This window comes from Lates calcarifer, linkage group LG16_LG22 (genome assembly GCF_001640805.2).
Source record: "Lates calcarifer isolate ASB-BC8 linkage group LG16_LG22, TLL_Latcal_v3, whole genome shotgun sequence".
NCBI classification, from domain to species: Eukaryota; Metazoa; Chordata; class Actinopteri; family Centropomidae; genus Lates; species Lates calcarifer.
This window is the reverse complement of record NC_066848.1, coordinates 12,631,951-12,653,818: the sequence shown is the minus strand read 5'-3', so window position 1 is coordinate 12,653,818 and position 21,868 is coordinate 12,631,951. Positions and strand designations below refer to the sequence as shown.

At 40.2% G+C, this 21,868-nt stretch overlaps 1 protein-coding gene across 1 annotated transcript in view; it reads right to left on the bottom strand.

Moving 5' to 3' along the window:
* ccser2a (coiled-coil serine-rich protein 2a) overlaps positions 1–21,123 on the bottom strand; it is a 54,017-nt gene extending 32,894 nt beyond the window's left edge. The window contains 4 exon segments of the mRNA XM_018696948.1: positions 4,673–4,884; positions 4,960–5,707; positions 5,709–6,459; positions 20,498–21,123. Coding sequence (XP_018552464.1) covers positions 4,673–4,884; positions 4,960–5,707; positions 5,709–6,416 — 1,668 coding nt within the window. The 5' untranslated portion in view covers positions 6,417–6,459; positions 20,498–21,123.
* Between the last annotated feature and the right edge of the window lie 745 nt (positions 21,124–21,868).

Below are 21,868 nucleotides of genomic sequence, written 5' to 3'. Positions count from 1 at the left end.
TAAGAAGTTACAGAATTATGAGAGGGAAAAGGTAAACATTTTGCATTCAAGGTCTCACGCTGTGAGGAGGGAGGTTGGGCTGTAATTTCAAGGGAAACAGATTTCTTCTAATGAGAGAAACTCTAAAACACATGATTAATGAAATCATCAGACCTTCAGTTCTTAAGGAAACAGCTCCAACCCAAAACTTACTACAGTACAAAATTTAGTTTGGCTAAACTAATTCTCAGAGTTTCATATTCTTATTCTGACTACAAAGTTTAAACTGTAATAATAATGTAATGCAACTTATGCCATATTTGAGAATGTTAATGGTGTGTGTGGACTAGGGATAGACCGATTATCGGCTGGGCTGATTATTGGCGCCGATATTCAACATTTTGATGCATATCAGCATTTTTTTTTAATCCAACGTCCGATAAGAGATCAGTTTAAAAGATCAATTTAAAACTGTGTTATTTTTGCTCTGATGCAGCCACGCCTCTCTGTCTGCAGTCACTACTCTGTCTCCAGCATTGTCCCACCCACAACACCATCTGATTGGTTACACACAGAACCACGGCACGGGTAACAGCCAATCAGCAGTGAAAGTTTATAAGAAAACTTTATAAGAGATGCTGCTGACCCTGGGAACTCCCTGCACTTTTTGTTTTTGTTTGAACTTAAAACGACATTTCAGTTATATTTGGTTATATTGAAATTTTGGAAAACTTTATTTACTGTAGAAAACTTTAGGGAGCTATTTATTTGTTTAAGTTTTCATTTAACTTTATAAGACATGCTGCTGAGCCTGGGAGCTCCCTGCACTTTTTGTTAGAATTTAAAAAAAAGATGTCTATTGTCTAAGATAAAAGAAACCTTTAACATGTTGCAAATCTGAAAAGCTGTTTAATAAACATGTGCTTAAAGGCATTTAAATGAAGTTAAGTGTTGGAGTTTGTATTATTCAAAATTTTGATGCCAATATTTTCACTTTTACTGCGATTGAATATTGGCTCCAGATATCGGTTATTGGCCTCCTTGACTACTAATAATCGCTATCAGTATCGGCCCTGAAAAAAACATATCGGTCTATCTGGACATCTGGACAAGATGAGTTGGTAATGGCAATTTCTGAGGTCATGTTTTTTTTGGTGCTGTATAACTCCTGTAGTGAGGGGGAAATACAGGGGGATGACAAAATATTAGCTTACTTAACAGTATAATTTTATCCAATAATGCAACAAAAACTATAACCACGCCATGAATATTATCCGTCTGACTCAGTTTCAACAAAAAACAAGGTTAAATGTAGTGCATAGGTATCTTATCAGACAGGTGCTGCTGTTATTGTGTCCACCCCCATACAAGCAGCAGAAGGCATCAGCAGGTGAACTCCTGCTATTTCAACCTGATCTCTTGCCCTTATCCTACACATTAATGATTGCCTGTGAGTTGCCTGACAAAATAAAATAAGTAATCTCCAAAATACCTAAACCGCTTTAAACATAAATTGTGCCCAGATCCACCGATGCTGTTGCACTGCATGATAAATTACACTGAGGCTGGGGAAACATTAACAGTTACTGTGAGAAGTGGCCCTTCATTTCACAATGTCAATTTTGTAATGTCGGTACTGTACCGCGCTACATGGTGCATCATGGGAATGTTATTATAAGCTCAGGTAGCCCACTCCTTGATTTTGCACAGAGGCATATGAATGCAGATAGAGCCATATATAGCCAGAAAAATACTGGCACACACAAATCAGGAGCACTAGCAAGCACACATACATTGTGTTGTCTTAAGGATGCACAGTGCCTCCAAGTGGACTGAGTGCGCCACTGCAGCGTGGCAATGTGAACCTGCTGGGAGCTGAGTACCCCATCCATTCTCTCACACCAGCAAGAAAACAATAATAGCCAGTTTTGGTTACACATATCTTATAAACACCAGTGGCGCTTCTTCAAAAGGGGAGGGTTTTTCTTTCTTTTTTAGAGCCATGATTGAATGCTTTGACTATGTCATTAAGACTGGGTCTAATTACCCTGCATTTCACTTTCTCCATTTAATTGAGAGCAGAAGCCTTTACTTTCTGAAACAAGACCCAGAAAGAAGCAAACTCAGCTAAGAGCACATCATTTAACTACTGATTAACTGTGACACACATTATTTGATGCCTCAGCTCTGACTTTACAGACCACATAGATTATGCAGGATAAACCCCTAAGAATTACTAATCATTCTGGACACAGGCACTGCTTTGTGACAGGATTATATTCATGGTTTTCTTGTCCTCATTATGAGGAACTATTTACTCAGTGAACAAGGGAAGGATGACTAAGAGAGAGAGAGACAAACAGATGGAAAGGAAAAGGCAGAAAGGGGTGGGATAGAGGGAGCTCAGTGCATCCAATTACAGTAAGTGGGCCCATTTCCTCTAATCAAACAGCTGAGTTAAATATCTCAAAGGCAGATTCCCCATAGAGCTGATCTACACACATCAGCAATCAGTCACTCTCTTTCTCTGGTGCTACCCCTTTTCTTACCCTTTTATCCCTCTAGCTCCCACTTACTCAACAGCGACCATCAGACCTCTCTTACAGAAATGACTGGAACCATTCCCTGTGGGATTGTTATGTAGAATATTGTATAGGTGTACAGCACAGTACGTAGATTTAGAAGGACCACAAGATGGGGAAATATACAAACTGTGGTCTGAGCTATTGTCTCTGGTCTGCTATTATGGAATGTCAATAAGACTTTGCCTTTTCAAAGGTCAGACAAGTCTCCCACATGATGACAGTTCAACTAATCTACTACACAGACATAAACACACATAAACACACACTCCTTACGACATGCTGAATGACTCTTAATCAGATACACATGGTTAAACCACGTGTGCTTGTACTGACAGAAGCAGTGAACATATACAAAAAGAATATGCGCACACACACACACACACACACACACACACACTGCTCTCTGCCCCATTTCTTATTGCATTGGTAATTGCTACAGATGAATTATTATAAGATGTACACATTGCATTTTCAATGACTCTAAGCTTGTGTCAACATCACATGGTGAAATTAGTAAAACACAAATCTTATTATATAATTTCTAATCCAGCTCATTTTAAGCTCTTTATTGCATTCCTGAGATCAGGTGCCATGGTGCAGGAATACAGAGAGCCAAAGCAAGGCCAGCGATGCTATTAACACACAGTTGATGGCCAGGCCAGCATTCCTTTCAGACAAGAGAGATGTTGGCATGAAACTGATGAAGAGAGCTGGCAGGAGGCTCTAAGACAATTCACTCTTCCTCCTCAGCCTTTGTTCTGCTTGTTCAATCCCAAATTATACAGGGAAGGAGGAATTATTTAAAAGTGAAACTGATTAATGGACCAAGGCAAGTACAGTGTGCTAACAAGGCCTCAAGTTGTAACCAGGAGACTAGCCTAAAACCTACAAGCAGAATATATGTGCTTAGTAATGGCCTCAAAGTATATAAGATGATTAAGGTAAGCCCCCTATTAAGGGAAATTCAACCTCATGACACAAAAAAATAATGCAAAGATCGTTGCTATATAATGTTTGATTACTGAGTGGCTCTGTATGTCAAAATGAATTTATACTTACTTTGCACACATACCAATCCTTTTTAAATGGTAGCTACACACTGACAGTGCTGCTGAACAGCATGCCAAATTTGGCTGCATCAACTCAATTAACAACTAATTAAGATCATCATGTAACACTTCATCTTTTTTTATTTTTCACAGATACAAATAACATAAATTCACAATGTGGTAATAGTAATACAGAGTTTGCAAATGGTGGGTGTATTACACCCATTAATATCTATAAACTCTAAACGCACTGTATATATGCCCACATGAATGTTTTATGTATCCCCCTATGTATTATAAGGATCTTATGGTAAATACATGCAGTGTAATTGAGGATGAAGTATATTACACTTTATAAATGTATATTGTAGACCTGCAAGCTGTGTGCTAGTGAAAGTCTTTTGACTGGGCATTTAATACTTGAATTCTAATGTCTGTAGTGCCTGTGGTATTGTTAAGAGTCCATTTGTATAACGCACATTGGTTCACTCTTTAAAAAGATCTACTGTGCTCGGAAATGAACCCACTTCTCAGTCACACAAGCCTATTCTTTGCCAACTTTTAATCAGTTAAAGCTGCAACAGCTTTAAATGTTCTCTGATGTTTTTAGCCTAAGTAACTGTATCATTGCTAAAAGGTTTTGGCTCCTCTCCACCTATTTTCCTTTCTGAAATATGCTACAAAGCAAAAAAGGGAGGAAGACTGGAGAGCATGAGGGCTTGTTGGCAGAGGCTACAACAAAAGTTGTGTGTGTTTACTTCCTTATAAGTTTTGAATAAACAATTGAGAAATTATACTTCAAAACAAACTTGAAACTATTGAATGATTTACTATCAATCCAGCAACAGGATATTTATCACTGTTAACACACACTGTTTTCAAATCCTTTTCTTATAATCCTGATTTTCACCTAAAACCCCAAAACAGAGGGGTGAAAAAGTGGGACCTAGAAGTAAAATTACTTTGTGAAAAAAACAGATTTTAGGACTGAAAAACTAACAAAGGCTATGTTTTTTGCACTGTGTACATACATGTCAAAAGCTAGAAACTGGGACTCACCATGCTGTTGAGCTCTGAATCATCATAGCTGTCTAATGGATGAGTCCCTGGGCCCCCAAGGGGCTCAAGACCCTCCTCATCCCACATATACGTTCCACCAGAGCTGTTGGAGGGTGACAGCTCCACAGATGAAGCCTGGGGGACATCACTCTGCTCTGGAGACAATGCCAGTGGTCCCTGGGAATCCTGCATGGGACTTTCTTCTTTATGTCCTGCAGAAGATATATAAACTCAGGGCTGCACATGTGACATAAAAATTTTGTTGAATTTCAATTAATTTCACTCACCTGCCAGATCTAAAGCATCCCAGTCAATGATCTCATTGAGAAAGCTGTGTAGGCGGGCTTGGGTAGTGCCGCCAGTTTTCCTGTTGTCAGGCATGTCCCCATCACTGTGCACATCTCCCACACTGTCAAAGTCATCTAGGAACTCTTCACTGGTGTCACCTCGGTCTAGAGATGAGGCAGAAGATAAGGACATGTCCTCCAGCGTTTCACCTGCTGGCTGGCCAGAGCTCAGCCTGAGCATACCACTTCCTCCTCTTTTTCCTCCTCCATCTCCAAAGCTTCCATCACTGTCACTGTGAGAGTCTGCTTTTTGAGTGTCACCAGTCAGCTCAATGTCTATAGCTATCCCTGATAGCTCTCCACACTCAGGGGCAGTTGAAGGTCTGATATCCCCTTTGACCCTTCCTGGAAAAAGAGGCTTTTGCTGCTTGGCCTGCCCAGATCGAGCTAGCCTATAGGCCAAAGATCCCCCACTGCTGCCCAATGACTTGGTCAACACACAATTGGGGAGCAGAGGCTTCCGCAGAGCATTGGGAGTAGTGGGCACTGGAGGGTTTGAGAGGGTAGGCAGAGAGGAGGCAGCTAGAGGAGTTCTGCTGTACTGAAGTCCTCCAAGTCCTCCACCTGAACCTCCCAGGCTTCCATTCAGGCCTCCGGGTCCTAAACCTACTCTTCCATTGCTCAGCTGAGGGGGTTTGAGGAAAGTATTCCGTGGAGGCCGGAGCTGAGTGTTGGCCAGAGGCTTGGCCTAGCTCAACAGCTCTGTTAAAGGAGAAGGATCGTGTCATTGGCTGGCTTGTAGGCGAGGGAATCTGCTTAAAGTGAGTGAAGCTGTTCGAACGCACCATGTTGTCCAGTGCCAAAGTCTTCAGGCTGTCACTGGACTGGGACAGGCTGTCTTGAGAGCTGCTTCTGGGAGAGCTGGAGCTCAACCTTGGCCGGACAAGGCGGGAATCTGACCCTGTTCGAGCAGGAATGCTGGAGCCATTATGGCACATTTTTGGACCTCCATTCAATGGGCTTTGTCCTAGCTTCGTCCCTACTTTAGGACTCATCTTCATGGTTTGCTTGGGGATCGCCTTGGGGCTGGAGACAGCAACCATTAAAGCACCTGACCTCCGCATCTTGGGCGTCCCTGGAGAGCCGTTCTTTACCTCTTTCACTAATGAGGGAAGCTGTGCCTGAGCCTTGTCTTCACCTCCATCCTCAGGGCTGGTGGGGATGGTGGGGCTGGGTATTGTCGCCCCCTCATCTCTCTTCCATTTCAGTGAAAAAGAAGAGGCTCTGATCACACCATTTGGGCGTGTTCCTGGGGGAGTAGTCTTGCCATCCTGGGTTGGGGTGGTAGGCTGGGTGGAACCATTGGATAAGGGACTAGCGCCACCAGTCGAGGAGCGTCCACCAAATTTAGGCAATCTGGATACCATGGTGGACCTGATCGGTGCGTTTTCTTCCATTAGATGCCAACAGAGGCATGGAGAAGCATCAAATCACACACAACTGGGGAAACAATAGACAGAATAAGAGATAATTAGATTTATGTGCACATGATTTGACTTGGGAAACTGACAAGCAGCTTTATAGGCTGATTCAGTCCTTTAAAACTATTCATTAATGCCATTAGCTGCCACATTGTATAGCTTTTCTGATACTACCTAAAGCTGGATGTGTCAAATGAAATGACTCAAAGCAATGTTGTTCCTTGTCATTGTCATACTCTGTCTAGAACAGTGATCCGATCTTCACTTTATATTTGAATATCAGTAATACACAGTAAAATGTCTGAATCACGCCATACAATATACAAGTTTAATGTATCATTTTCATCTACTGTCCTACTGTACTGCACATTCACAAATCAGTTTTCTACATTACACTAATACTAATGCCATTACCTTACTTAGTGGTTATTGAGTGGTTAATATACAGTAGTAAAGAGACTTCCTGCCAAAAACACTAATATGTAAAGTCCTTTTAAAGGGTGTGTGAGAGCAAAAAGTCAAATGTAAATTAGAGACAAAATGCAGTCAGACACACAAGTCTGTCTTAGTAATAATACTAAGGGTAGACCTGTCCACCTACTGCAGTGGTTGCATGTCTGCCTCCTTTTCAAAGATCGCTCACAGTGAAGAGCATTAGGGATTAATCTGGCAGGCTTAGAGGGTGACTTGAGACTATGCCATAGCAAGTCTGTCTTTGTCTGTCTTGATGCTTTCACATGACCACATGAGAGACATAAAGACTAAATGAGTCTCTGTTTCTATGCAACTACAACAAGAGTTAATAGCCACAAACTTCAATCAAACGTGCTAAATCTGATCGAGCCCCCAGTGCTAAATGGTATGTCAAATGAACATAAACAACATTATTAACAGGAAATTAATAAAATAATGAGCCTTAATGTTTTCAAAGGGTTTCTCACATGACACGACCTGTAGTTGGCACTAGCTTTGGAGGATATGGCGCCAACACGCCTGGCCAACAAAAGAATGGGCAAACGGACACACAACACCTAGGGGACGAGGGGGAACTAGTGCTGGGAAGGTAGCCAGCATACTGTGAATAGTGAATGGAGGATATACAGCATATAAAGCCACTGAAGGGAGAACAGAGGGCTGTTTCCTTTTACTCATTGTTAAATTCATCAGCCATGTGACAAGTGTACATGTGTTGGTGGTGCACCTGCATGTTACATCCATCTGGCTAGTGCTGGAAGATTATGAATAGAAAAATTGGTAAGATCCAGATGGCTGGTGCGGCTAGCATAAAGTGAACCCAACTGCATGAAGAAGCACAGCAGTTACTGGAAACTAACCTACTGTTGCATCAAATTATATTAATATTCATAACTACATAACTAACTTTTTAAAAATGCCTGCTGTATTGTTGCTTCACAGTAGATAAAGCAGTTACACCCATATGAGTGGATCCCTTGACAAACAGGCACAAAGACACAAAGGCAGATACTGGAGCAATAATCCACTCAACTTTTGAAGGATGGGGGAGGGGGTACACAATGTGGGTCTCTTATTCTGGAGAGAAAAAAAAAACTGTACCACAATTCCCCACATTCCCATGCACAGACACACGTGTCTACAATCAAAGAGGCACACTCATCATTCTCTGCAGAAGTGTCTGGCCATGCCACTATCCTAATCTGCTTCATAAACACACATGGGTACACATACACAAAAACACACAGTTACAACAACACACGCACACACACACACACAAAATCAGGTCAGCATGTGCAAGCAGGGCAACCAAAGCCTCTTTGCCCCAGGGAGGGGATGGTAACTGTGTGTTCAGTGGGGAGCAATTAGATTAGAGGTTTTTGCTACTGTCAATGGCCCCAGAACCTCTCAAGTTTCATTCATATCCAGAATGACACATTGGTATTACAGAGCAGCAAATCCACACTCTTTTGTGGCAACTGTTTATTCATCTGGGTCACCTCACTCATTACCCAGCAACTAGAGGATTTCTGTCTGTACAGCAGACACAGAAGCTGTTGTCATATGTTTGTTTCTTGGCCTGCTCTGTACATATAGGGGCGTAGTCAATGAAAAGTAATAATATTTTCAACTTTATTTTTACTGCAACAGGAAATAATAAGAGAAATACACAAGGCCCACTCATTTAGCAGGTGCTCATAAAGTAATATCATTTGTGTGATCATAAAAGAGAAGTTAAAACATCCAAATAACTGATTGGCAGACAAGAGAAATGTTATTGGATCTCAAAATATTAAATTAATATCTTATGATGACTTCCTGTACATATGAGCCTAAACAGACTCTGTGGCAAAACATGGTGCCTTTTTAAACTGGTACAATAACAATAATAATGCTGTTAAAATTACCTTTCATTGCTGAGTACAAACCTACATGCATTTTGCTTAAATAAACATGTTGTCACAAAATGATTATTTGGATCAGTAAATATCTTGTCAAAGAATTATATAAGTATGACAAAGAATCTGACATTCTTTACCAAATTTTAGTAAATGACATGTTCTGTTACTCAGTGCTACAGATAAAATGTGGCTGATACCCAGCTCTAGTCCCAATACTAGTACAAAGACACAGGTCAACTGGGGAGGATCACAAATAAAGAAGATCCTCACCCGACTGACACATATTCAAAGGTAGGGCAGTAAACCGTGCAGGCCATCTGTCAAACACTCATATCTGAAGGCCTGCCCCTCCCCCCAAGTATAGTACTGTAAACAAATATCCCAGAGCTTCCCTAACATCAAGTACAAGGCCTGCATTAAACCCCATGTAAACCAAGGCCTAAGCTGTGTTTTCCAACTGAAGTCAGGGTTATAATCGCACATCTATATAATGAAAACATAATTTACAGAAAAGCATACTGCCGCAATAGAAGAAAACCTCGAACAAGCCCTTGTGCTGTTGGTCTCATTTTAACCTGGTTCATCAAGGATATCTAAGGAGAGAGTTTAAATAATTAAGTTTGTCTTAGTTTTCTGGTCTGAATTCTTCACTGCACTGAGAATGTCAACAGCAAAAACAGAGTTTTATCTCAATGTCCCAAAAACCGCCCTATTCTTTAGATCTACTCTGTGATATGGAACATATTAACATCAAGGTTTGCATCTATTATCATCTGGTGCATGTATGGTTTCTCCATGTTTTCACTCATAATTAAGAGAGACTAAGAAAAATCACAATGAAAGAGAAAACAGTAGGCAGAAGAGAGAGTGAGAATGATACAAAGAGAAGAAAAATGGACACAGGGATTGACAGATACAGTATAGGCATAGGCCATTTACTGGTTTACATATACCTTTACCAATGTTCCAAACATTCTGTGTTGTTTAAAAACAAAATAGATTATGTTCAGAAAAAGAATTGGTTTTCTTACCAGGCATGTCAAAATAACTAATGAGCTTTTGTTTAAGGTTAACATACTATCATAATCTCATTCTGGCCCATGCCATGCCTCATTGTGATAGATATTTTCTACCTGTCAGAATGCGCTACTCCATTGTGATACCAGAAAGAATGCGCTACCCTACTGTGATAGGTGTTCTCTACCTGACAGAATATGCTACTTTATTATGATACTGGACAGAATGTGCTACCCTATTGTGGTATATATTCTCTACCTGACAGAATGCACTACCCTACTGTGATACCTGACAGAAAATGTTTTTGTTTTGTTCGTTTGTTTTTTTAAACAGAGAAGAATTCAGTTATCTTTGGAGTTTGTTGAGCTGCAGGTTTAGGCTAAATTAAGGGACTGCATTTATTTATTGATTTTTTTCAATAAATTCTATTATCTTAGCTTAAAACACATATTTACTAATGTTCCACACATTCTGTGTTGTTTAAAAATAAAATAGATTGTGATCAATGGGGGGGGGGGGAAGTTGTTTTTCCAGCCATTTCAAAATAACTAATTTTAGAGCTTTAATCGCAATACCGCTAAACCGTGAGACTGTGATATTTTTGCTTAAGGTTATCATACCGTCAGAATCTCATACTGGCCCATGCCTAGTTAAGTAAGAGTAAGTACAGGAAAGACATGACTCCAGGCAGACTTTTCCCACAGAGAGATCTTCTGCTAGACCTGCAACTTAGCATCTCAGCAGCAATCTCTGTGTGTGAACTGAGCAGGAAAGTGAGATGACATCTTTTCTTACTCTCTGTCATACAGGGAACAAGTCTCTCTGCCAGTGAGGCTATTTGGCCTTACTGCATTTCCAACTCAGAGGACAGCCAGACAGAAAGCACCTGGCAGGGATGCAGTAAGGCTGAAAAATCGGGATCTGCAAGAGTAAGGTCATTCATTACTCTTCTAGCAAAGCTTTCACTTTTGAACTGCACATGTACACACACTACAGAGATGCATTCTTCAGGACTAACAGGATGGATGCAGATAGGATTCGACAGGCTGAGGGCTGTGATCTATTGCGTCATTGGTGCTACGCATGAATGGAGGTGCTCTACTACACACAGTAAATCCCCTATCCTGCTGTTTATCCCCACAGCCGGTCTGTCCCCATCTCCCAGTGCTCATAGTTCCCTATCATTACAAAGCCACAGCACAATCTCTCAACATAGCAGCATGTCAGGCCACATCCATCTTTCCCCTCTTACTTTGCCTTCAATTTTGAAAGACTACAGAGGAGAGATTTTTATTTGACTTTATTCCGACTGTGGAAACCCCAGAGAAGGATATGGCATGAGGGAGGATAAAGAGGATATGAGTTTCCTGGGATCTATGTATATTTCTGTATCTCCTGATACAGTGCCCCTCTAAGCAAAAGTCAATTATTTTTTCTATTGTCTTTTAGAGAGAACACAGAAAACAATGTCAAAAAATAGAAAAACAGAAAATTTTAATATATTAGCACCATGAATCTATCACTAGATGTATTTCATAAAAGCAGTTGTATTGTGTTGTTGTTGTATTGACTTGTATACTGTGTATTCCAAATATACGTTTCCATATATTTTCCCAAAGCTTCTATATTGTTAATGTATGTCCCCACTTCCCTGGCAGCTATTTATTCACTTTCATTTCTGTGAAAATCAACTTTGAGAGAAGTATCATAGAGTTGGTCAGTGTTACTGTGTGTTACCTATTGTAATATGACTATTATGGTTTAATTAATATCATTGACTGTTTTTCCTTTTCCTGAAATGTTAGTTACTTTTTGATGTGGCTGTATTTAAAGCAACTATAAGATGAGGGGTCTGAAAGCAACAAACAAACTGTCTCATCAACAAAAACTTGACACTGTCATGTCATTAGAGGAATCTGAAGGATGCTATAATCAGATTTTAAAAATCCACACAGACTGACTTTAACTATGTTTTTGCAGTGGTGGCTTTTCTGTGGTTTAACCATTTCCTGTGTAGAGTAGTAGGTAGCTTATGGTGATATTTTCAGAATAGCTTCCTATACACAGCAGTGCATCATGAGTGTTTTGTCACTGCAGAGGTTAAAAAATGCAAAGACAAAGTAGCTTGAGTAATATAATAATATATAGTAGCAATAAGTTGCAAAGCACTTTTTCCTTTGAATACAAGATTTGGAATTTATCATGTCTTGAGCAACTCAAGTCCATGTGGATTGTCATTCACATACATAATGAAAATAACTGAAGAAGGGAAGGTACAGTGGGGAAAACAAGGAGGGAGAGACAAGACTGGAGGGTTGAATAGAGTGAGGGAGAAAAGATGAAATCCCTCCTCTAGCACTTATTCGTTCTTGGCATGATTTGCAGACAGCTGCAAGTTAGAACTCCTCTGTGCCCCCCTCTTTCTTTCTAAATCTTTCTGTCTATCTTGGCAAATCTGTCTTTCATAGCGCAGAACCAATCAATCACATGGATCAATAGTTACATAACCCCTGTCTGAGGAGCCTAGTATGTCATCCAACTGGCTCTGCTCCAAGACACCAAGACATTTGTTTTAAAGGCAATGGACCACCCAAAACACACATATAACCAGTATCTTGCGTTATTCCACCTCCATACATACATGTAGGCCTGATTCTATTTAATTCAAAGTGTCTGATCTAGGAATGGATGACGGCACAATAAGGATAATCAGACAATAAAATGCAGGAATGACTTTCTCACCTCCTACTGAGTCTAAACCAAAATGCAGTCTCAGTCTCACATATATTGACAGAGTCCAGTGTCTCAGTGGAGTAATAACTAGGCCAGTCATCTGGACAGGGAGGTAGTGGCCCATAACTCTCTCCCTGAAGAGATTAACAGAGTGCCATTAGAGCAGGCTAATAGAATGAGACAGGGATGAAAGCAACACTGACGCTGGACTAATGTGTATTGAGTGAAAGCAATACTGGGCTGAGCTGCACTGATGCTAAGTGATGCTAATCCAATGAGACAGCATAGAGGCTTTGGTAATGCTGTATACTAACTGTGGTGGATCAAATGACAGAGACCAACAGAGGAAACAGTGAGTGGATATAAGTGGACAAAGTTAAGGTGTGGCAACCGGACAAGCACAGACACAGACATCACATAAATCCATCTTTCAGTGGGATTCAAGAATTTTTTTTTTTTGCTTGTATAAAAAGTACATTAGAAAATAAATGTTACCTTGACTCAGTGAACTAAAGTTGACTTGTCCAATTATTCCCATTAAGATAAGAGCTAAACCAAGCAGCCAAGTCACTTGTTTCCTCCATCATCTAAACTGAAAGTAGGGTAGCGCCCCAAAGAACAGGAAGACCGTCTTCAGAGGTCGATCTGTCTGCTGCCTGGTTCTCTCTCTCTCCTCGCATGTGTCTCGGCGCATGTGTATACGCAAAACACAACGCGTGCAGCGTGTGGTGTGTGGTGTGTGCTATGTGCTGGTGGGTGTGTGGGTGAGGAGAACAGAGCCTTCATGGGTAGATTTAATATTTGATAGGGCATCTTTGAGGAGCCCCACCCTGTGTTCTGCAAAATGAGAGGAGAGGATAGGAGAGGAGGAACTGTGCTTTTGAGAAAATACACCACAAGAAGAAAAGAAAAACATTACACAGACACATTTCCAGTACAAAACAGATTATTTTCAGCAGGAAAAGTAGTCTGATCATTTGGTACAATGGCACACAGTCTAAAGAGTAAAGCCATATAATCCTCCCAATGCAAGAAAATTTATCTACAAGCTTAAGTAGCAATTTTCAGCGTGCACGCCACTACCCTATAATGTCATGAGATCACCAGAGGGGATAATAAAGGAAAACAGGTCCTGCCTAGCACCCAGCTGCACATGAAAAGTCACTCCAGTAAAGAGGAATTTGTTGTGGTTCCCGTAAAGATTCAGTGTGAATTCAATTTCCCCTTCTCATTTCATGCTTGACAGCATACTGGTTCCACTCAGTCAACCATTTTCTGCTGAGTGCCAGCAGTAAAAACCAATAGGGGCATTGCCAGTTTCTCAATATCTACTGTTTTATAAGAGACTGTGATGTCACATGCCTTGATTAATCACAGCATGGGGTCTAGACCAACCCACATTACATTAGCAAAAGAATTAAAGGCTTAAACACAGGGTTTCTAAAGACTAAATGAGCTTTTGTATTTTTTCAATGCAATGCTTCTGTCAAGTGCCTCAATCAAAATCAGCTGTTGCACGACTATGTCGTTATATTGGTGCCGTTCAAAGTAGATGATTTGGAGAACTAATTCTAAACATCTTCCACCATATGACCTTCAGTGGGGGAAAGAACAACATTTTTTGTGCTACATTAATTGAGGATATAGAAAGAGAACCAAGACAGTGTGACAGTATGACAGTAAGACAGTATGAACCAAAATGAGTCATACCACTGACTACCTACAACACAGAAATACCTTTCAAAAAGTCTTCATTCTCTGCCTTGACTCATCCATAAGAATAATTCTGCCACAGATTCTCTATGGTGTGATGCTGAACGGTAGACGTCTTGGTGGGACTTATATAAATCTAATTATCTCCACTGCTATAGCAGCCCAGATGTCCATACTCCCAACACCATAATTACATTTCTCCTAACATGATGCTTTATCTACAGTTTTTAGTGTCTGCTTGTATGTGTACAGCACGTTTAGAAAGACATGTCACAGTTCCCTTATTATTATTTGTACACCAAAATAAGAAGGCCAGTCTTTTTGTGGTTAAATCAGAGTGAGAGGTGTTTTAGTTGCAAATACATTCACTGTCTATGAAAAAAAACATGCTTACATGCTGGTGAAATTAGACTGAAATCAAACTCAAACTTTTAATCTGCATAAGATGTTTTTTTCCAGGAGTCAACCAAACCACAAAAGTAAGTTGAAAGTGTCGGTTCACTAACTCTAGACTTGATGTGAAAATAATTACAACAACCAAAGATCATAAAGATTGTTTTATGTCATCTAGCTGACACCACAGCTCATCCCACTGTAAATAATTTAATTTGTTATTTATCAAATGCAAATACCATACACCGCTTCCCAAAGTGACAATCAGCAGCATTTTTATCACTGTATTTTGATTAATGGGACTAAATTTTTTATGTTGTGCAGGTAAAATAACCACTGTGAAGATATCACCTTAAGATCTGTGAAGAATAAAATGTAAATAATAATTAAAACAATCAAAAGTTGCATTTCCACCAATCATGTTTACGAGATCAAATAAATAATTTATTTTCTATAATCATGCATACAGCGCCCTCAAAATATCCTATGACATAACATCATGATCTAATCTAACACAGACTGTATGCATATGTAACACGACCTCCAGCACGGATCTCCACCCAGTCACTGGCCAAGTGGATGAGTGAGATCACTTTACTAAATCTTTATGTGCAGCACAGAATTCATTGTACATCGTCAGATAAACAATACCTAGTAAGCTGAAAACACCTCCAATTTGACTTGCAGCATACAGGAAGTAAGTTATGCTGAAGCATTTTTTAAGATTTCACAGATAAGTGTCTGTATGATGCAAGACATGATATGGAAACACATATAACACATAAGACATATAGGATTATGCACTGCTATTATAGCAGTCCAACTGAAAGATAAATCCATTATAAACATGTTTTTTCGCATGACTCACAAACACTTACACAGTAAACAGGACTCAGAGTCACATGCAGAGTTCATGGCCATCTCAGCTACCATCTGCCTTTTTATTGCTCTCTCTGCTGTATCAAAAGCTCCTCTTCACACAGACATGTGAGTTCATTTGAAACATCTCCAGTTTACCCACTGTGCTGTTTATTGGACATTTGTTTTCATGTAACCTGTGCTTACTCTGACTCACCCTTTACTGCCACATGTTACAGTACAAAACACAGGCCTGCCATGAGAGGTGAGCGATGTGACTTTAAGTGAATGAACCTAACCTGAATATGAAATACAGTATAAATGGTGAGCTTTTAATCATGTTCCTGATGGATTTATCCTCTGTGAATGGACAATACACTGCTATTAGGTCAACTTCCTCCATGCCTAACTTCCCTCTTTTCCTGTGCCTCCTTCCTTTCCACTCAATCAGGCTGTCTCGCTTAACAAACGCTTCCCCCAATATCTACTGCTTCCTTAGGCAACACATTTTTGTACAGTAGCTAGCAAACAGTCTCACATGAGGCCAGGGAGAACAAGGAATCTTTAGATCAAAATCAGGCCACAGTTGGTGGTTAACATCTATGCTTTGGTGTCCAATTGTTCACACAGTTTATAGCTAATAGGTCAACGGATGAAACTAGAAGCGAACATATCCAAGTGTGGCTGGAACAATTGCGTAAGCCTTTCCATTAACCTCAAGAGCCTTCTGAGATAAACTGACTGAATATCACAGGTGGTGGCTGTGGTTAGATACTCCCCTGCTGTCTAGACTGTTCAGACTCACGATAACACAATAAAATTCATTATGTGAGGATGTTAGATGATGCTGCCATTGAGGACTGCCATGCAAACACAATATTTGAATATCTACTTCGTGTCTGTGCAGGTGACTGCATGGACTGACATTTAGGACAGAATTTGTTTGAATTTGGGACATGAGTAAAGGGGTCAAATGCCACTATAGTCTCACAACACTTCAGCCATCAGATCCAGTGCTTCAACTTCACAGGTGCGTCACAAGAAATACCCTGTGTAACATAAAACTGTGTACCTAGTGAAAGTTTTACTGAGTAAAATAGCAGTTTAGAAGCGGAAATGATATACCATTGAGTGACCCATTCAGCATCAAAAAGAGCTGATGTGCCAAGTGAAACTGGTCCAGTAACATGAGTACAAACACTGAAACAACTTTTATTCAGAGGGTTTTGCTCTGGAAACAAGCCATCAGGCCTGAGAAAAGCACCTGTTCTGAACAGATGCGTGCTAATTGAAGTAGGTCACATATGGTGATTGAGAATGACTTGGCAGCGTTTGAGTATATAAGCTGAAAGCAAACTTTCACCCTCAAAACATGTGACACGGTCTAGAGCACATTCATCACCCTGCGACTGATCCCAAGGACATAAAGTCTCTATAATATCACATGACTCAAAGCCTCGAAGGATTACTGAACAAGACTTAAAGGTTTTAAGGAGAGTGACCCTGCAACCTGGTGTGGTGCAAGCTCAATGCAGCTACCTGAAGCTGATGAAACACAGACTAACTGGGTGAAGCAGGGGCATATCCTGTGTACTGTATATCTGTCACATAAAAAGATATGAGCCTCAGTGACAGCTGTAAAGACACCTGATGAGATATACACTGAATATGCCATGCTTCTGCTCTCAATATAAAACAGCATGCAGTTCAAACATCATATAAAGTATTGTCAATAGAAAAATAATGACAGCAATTACAGGAAATTAACTTGTGTAATTAATTTGATGCAAGTGCTAGTTTTTATCTGCTTTAATGTAAATTATGTTTTTCTCTAATTCATTTGAACTTTCACATTCACCCAACTGTACTAGGCCCCTGCTCAGGTAGATATTCAGCAGCGCTGGAAGATGTAAAAAAAAAAAAAAAAAAAAAAGAAAAAGAAGAAAAGAAAGAAAAAAAACACAGTCTGTGTAAACACCCACACAACTCAGAGAAGAGGTCTAATCAGGCAAAGTGAAGATACCTATGTGGGTGTACCCTGGGAAGGCAGAAGCTTTTGATTATGCACATTTGTCTTCAAATAAGCCGACGACTACATACAGCAAGATATATTTTATGGCTTGCATAACAAATGTCCAATCTATTCAAATATAACTAAAACCAATATAATTATTGAAGAGGGCAAATAGCACAGTCAACAGTCACAGATTATACTGTCACAGTAGGAAAAACACAGGTATAAATAACAAGTTAACAACAGCTGAATTCCATTCAACTGGTTCTGTGTCTGGGTTCCAGTATTATACATACTGTCTCACTTTCACACAAACTGAGCTATCTATGCTTTTCCTGCTATGGCAAGTTAAAAATGTCTATGGACAAAATGATTTCAGCAGCTGTTCAGTGTATCCTAGCAATAAAAGGTATCATCAAGCCAATAACGCCATACATCTGCTGCTACCACCCTGCACTGTCTTCTAAATGACACCTGTGCAAACACTATTTGAATCAAAAGAACAGAGGGATCCATGTGCTCAACTCACTCCACATAATATTACTGCTTTCTGAAAGCACATAATAGAAAACATCAGCTGAAAACAACCTATAATCTGATATAATAGAAGAGTTCAAAATTGTGCCTCATAACGCACCCCAAATAAGAGGACTGTTAAGGTATCACTCATCACTGTCCTCAACCATGCCATCCATCTTTCATTTCTTTCTTTACCATCTTTCATTTTTCTTTTTTCAGCATATTAGCTGTTTATGCTCTGTTGGTGCTGTAGTATATAGGCCAACATTTTTACTCTCCACTTCTAAATGTCTATTACCTCAGGCTACATCTTCAGCTGTTTTCAGATGTTTTGGGGTTTTTTTCCATCTGAATACAGTATAAACAATCACCTTGTTGAAGACACCACAGTCATCCCACATACTCGCAAGAATCAACACTAAAATAAAATATGAAGGCAATATTCGAAGACTACTCATATATATTAGAGCATTCTGGTATTTTGATTATGATTTTGAGGGCATTTCCTGATCTCTGAAGGACATTTTTGCCCCAAGCGCCTGACCCTGTGTCAGTGTATCTGGGATCGTGTGTCTATACTCTACTACGCATTGAGCTATTAAAAGCCCTTAAACATCTGTGGTCTTACCGAGGGAACGACGGAACTGATAAGCGTGGCTAAGTATAGCTCTAATGATAGGCCCCATACAGAGAGAGAAAAGGGCACAGAGGATCAGACAAAAGTCAAAGTCAAATCAAGTCGCTAGGCTCTTAGCACAACACCGCAAAACACACATGAAAGACCAGATGCAAAGTTATAACCGCAATGTATTATCTTGTATGACTTCATCTCTGCATATTTTAAGTACTCCACTATTAGATCCTTGCTAGTCTAGTCTTGAGGGTCAGAAAAAAAATACAGGAAAGAACAAGGATTAGTGAGAGATACACTATGTCTGTTTTGTTCTAATATATGAAAAAAAGATAATATACAGTAAATATAACACCTACAGTGGAGAGGATGACTGCAAACTGCTTATGTCTACCAGTCTGACGATACAAATCACTCACCTTGAGATGCTGACTCGCTCAGTCTGTGATTTCTGGCATTGTTGTACAAATGACTCAACACTTCTCTGAGCTGCCAATAGTACCTTTTAGCTGTACACAAGCACACTTGATCATCTTATCTGTTGGCCTCAGAGGCTGCCCTTCAAAAATACTATGTGGAATGACTACTATTCACAGGGTAATGTGTATAACTTGTATCTTCATGCATAGCTAGGTTACAAAGAACAGTGACGCTGATGTTTAGGGCTCAAACAGTCTAGAAAAACATTCACATATTGAACTGCAGTTTGGGGGGTCTTTAGCAGGCAGGTGCACAGTGGAGACATTCAGCTGTTGTTTTGGGGGGAATCCGATTGTAAACACACCCTCAGCCAAGGTGGCGCTCCAGGAGCCTTGCCAACAGGTGCCTGAGGAACACACACATAGATTTGCATGTGTGTGTGTGCAAATGCAACCCCACCCAAACACTGGGACACCATAGGAGTGTCCGTCTCACTTACACTAAGGGCAATCAGTCATGCCTTATCCTAATGTGTACTGGCGCGTTTATGCCATGGCGCTTTGCACTGTCTGGGCTGTAATGGATCATAGCCTAAAATGGTACACACATACACACACACACACAAAAGCACGCACAGTCACACACACTTGTCTTGACTGACAGCAACTTCAGTTGTGGTATAAAAATATGAATATGTGAGGCAGCACCGCATGGTATAAAAACTCGGGTTAAATTTGAACTCTCCCGTCTGCTGGATCTAACTTTATGACATGAGTGGAGCATGAAGGCGTATGAGTCATCTTTAGTTACCCTTTAATCCAGACATGTGCATGAGGAACACACATCTCAGTGGAGTATCTCAAACAAGGTTGAGTTCCCTTTTAGTATCAACTATTGAAACATGTACAGAGATAGTGTGACATGGTGAGACACTTGACATAAGCTGCAATTCTCCAAGATTATTCCAAATCATCTACATTATGAAAACAATGTGCTCAGTTTCTGTTATATAATTAGTAACTTTGTGTATTATTACATAAAGACCTGGCCATCATCATTCATGGTACAGTGATTCTTTCAGGGTGTGTTATGACTGTAGGGGGCTGATGTTGTGACGTTAGAAAACATGGCCTCTTCTGCTTCAATGGGCAGCACAGAGGAGGACCACTGACAAGCTCAGCATACTGAGACATACTCTCATTATATTTGATAGTATACTTCATTGTACTCTCTGTGTACTGTTAAAGTGGCTACCATGTTTGGTAGCCACACGTAACCAGTCAGAGAGATTTAATACAGGCAGTATTGATAACACACCTCAACTGTTTTCACACCATTTCACAATTCTTACAGGGCTTATGTAAGCTTGTATGATAACACTTACCTGAATTATGCTGCTAAAAGCATGTTTGTAGCCTCGACGGTAGGTCAGCAAGGAGTCCACTTGTTCGTTGTATTGTAAATGACAACATGTTGTAAAGTAGAAGTACTATAAGCCTTTCACTTTCAGTTAAAACACTCTTTGCACTGATCGTGTTATTGTCAGTCCATAGCCTATAGTAAATAAACAACTTCAATGTAAAGCTATGTAAGCTTAGTGTAAAATATAAGGTCTATTCTGTACCAAGTCAACTACGTGGAGTAATGGACAATTAAGACGAGCAGACTGGAAAATAAACATGCAAACGTTGGGGAATGTTTCGCTTTTCCAATTCAGTATATCCAGTGTGACGTTAAAAATATCCCTAAGCTACTGTACCACCGACCCGTTAGTTTCACTGTCACAGTGTCAACACCGACCAACTGATGATACCGAGCGTTACTGACCGAAAAACACGGTCCGTAAAGCGACGAGCGAGCGTAAACAAAACACGGCCACGTAAAAACGATGTGAAATCCTCACGTAAAACAAATCCTAGTCTTGTAAATACACTGTCCACAAACAGACGGCCACACGGTACCGACTGACTCCCCAGAGCAGTTTATTCCGACAACCTCCTCCTCTCGCTTCCAGCGGGGCGGAGCGTAGAGATGTCACCTGGGTCTCAAAGGGTGGCTTTGCCTGCTAACGTTGAAGTGCTCGTCTGCCTGTATCTGTGTACAGTTTGTGGTTTGTTGTCTTTATGGTTTATAAACAAATTTAGTTTTTCGGGGTCTATATTTTTGTTACATCTTGTAAACTACAGCTTTCCCGCCAGCCATTGACGTGACGTCAGACTACAATAACCATAGAGGAGCGCGCTGAGCTGTGGTCACTATGGATTTGGCGTTATTGTAATTACTTCATTTTAAGTATTAGACAGTAGTAGCACGAATATGATGTAACACTCTCTAATCAGGTTCCATTTATAAAGGATTCATTGGCTTTAATTAATGCATTCATTCATTACTGAATGGTCATACTCGTGGTCTCAGCTGCAAAGAAATTCCAGAAAGAGAAACAAACCCACGAAAATGATTCTCAAAACATTCATAAAGGGAAACTAAACACCTACAAAGAGGCGCAAATGACGCAAAGCCACCCCGGAAATATGTAAATCATCAAGACACAAAACATCCGCAGAGACACAAAATAACCTGGAAGAGACAAAAAGATGCAAAACATCCAGAGAGGTGCAAAACAACCACAAAGAAACACTAAACAACTAGAAAGAGATGCAGAATGTCGTAAAAGTGACACAACACTTCCTTAGTGACACAAAACTACCATATAGAGACACAAAACAACTACAAAGAGACAGAAAAGACACAGAGA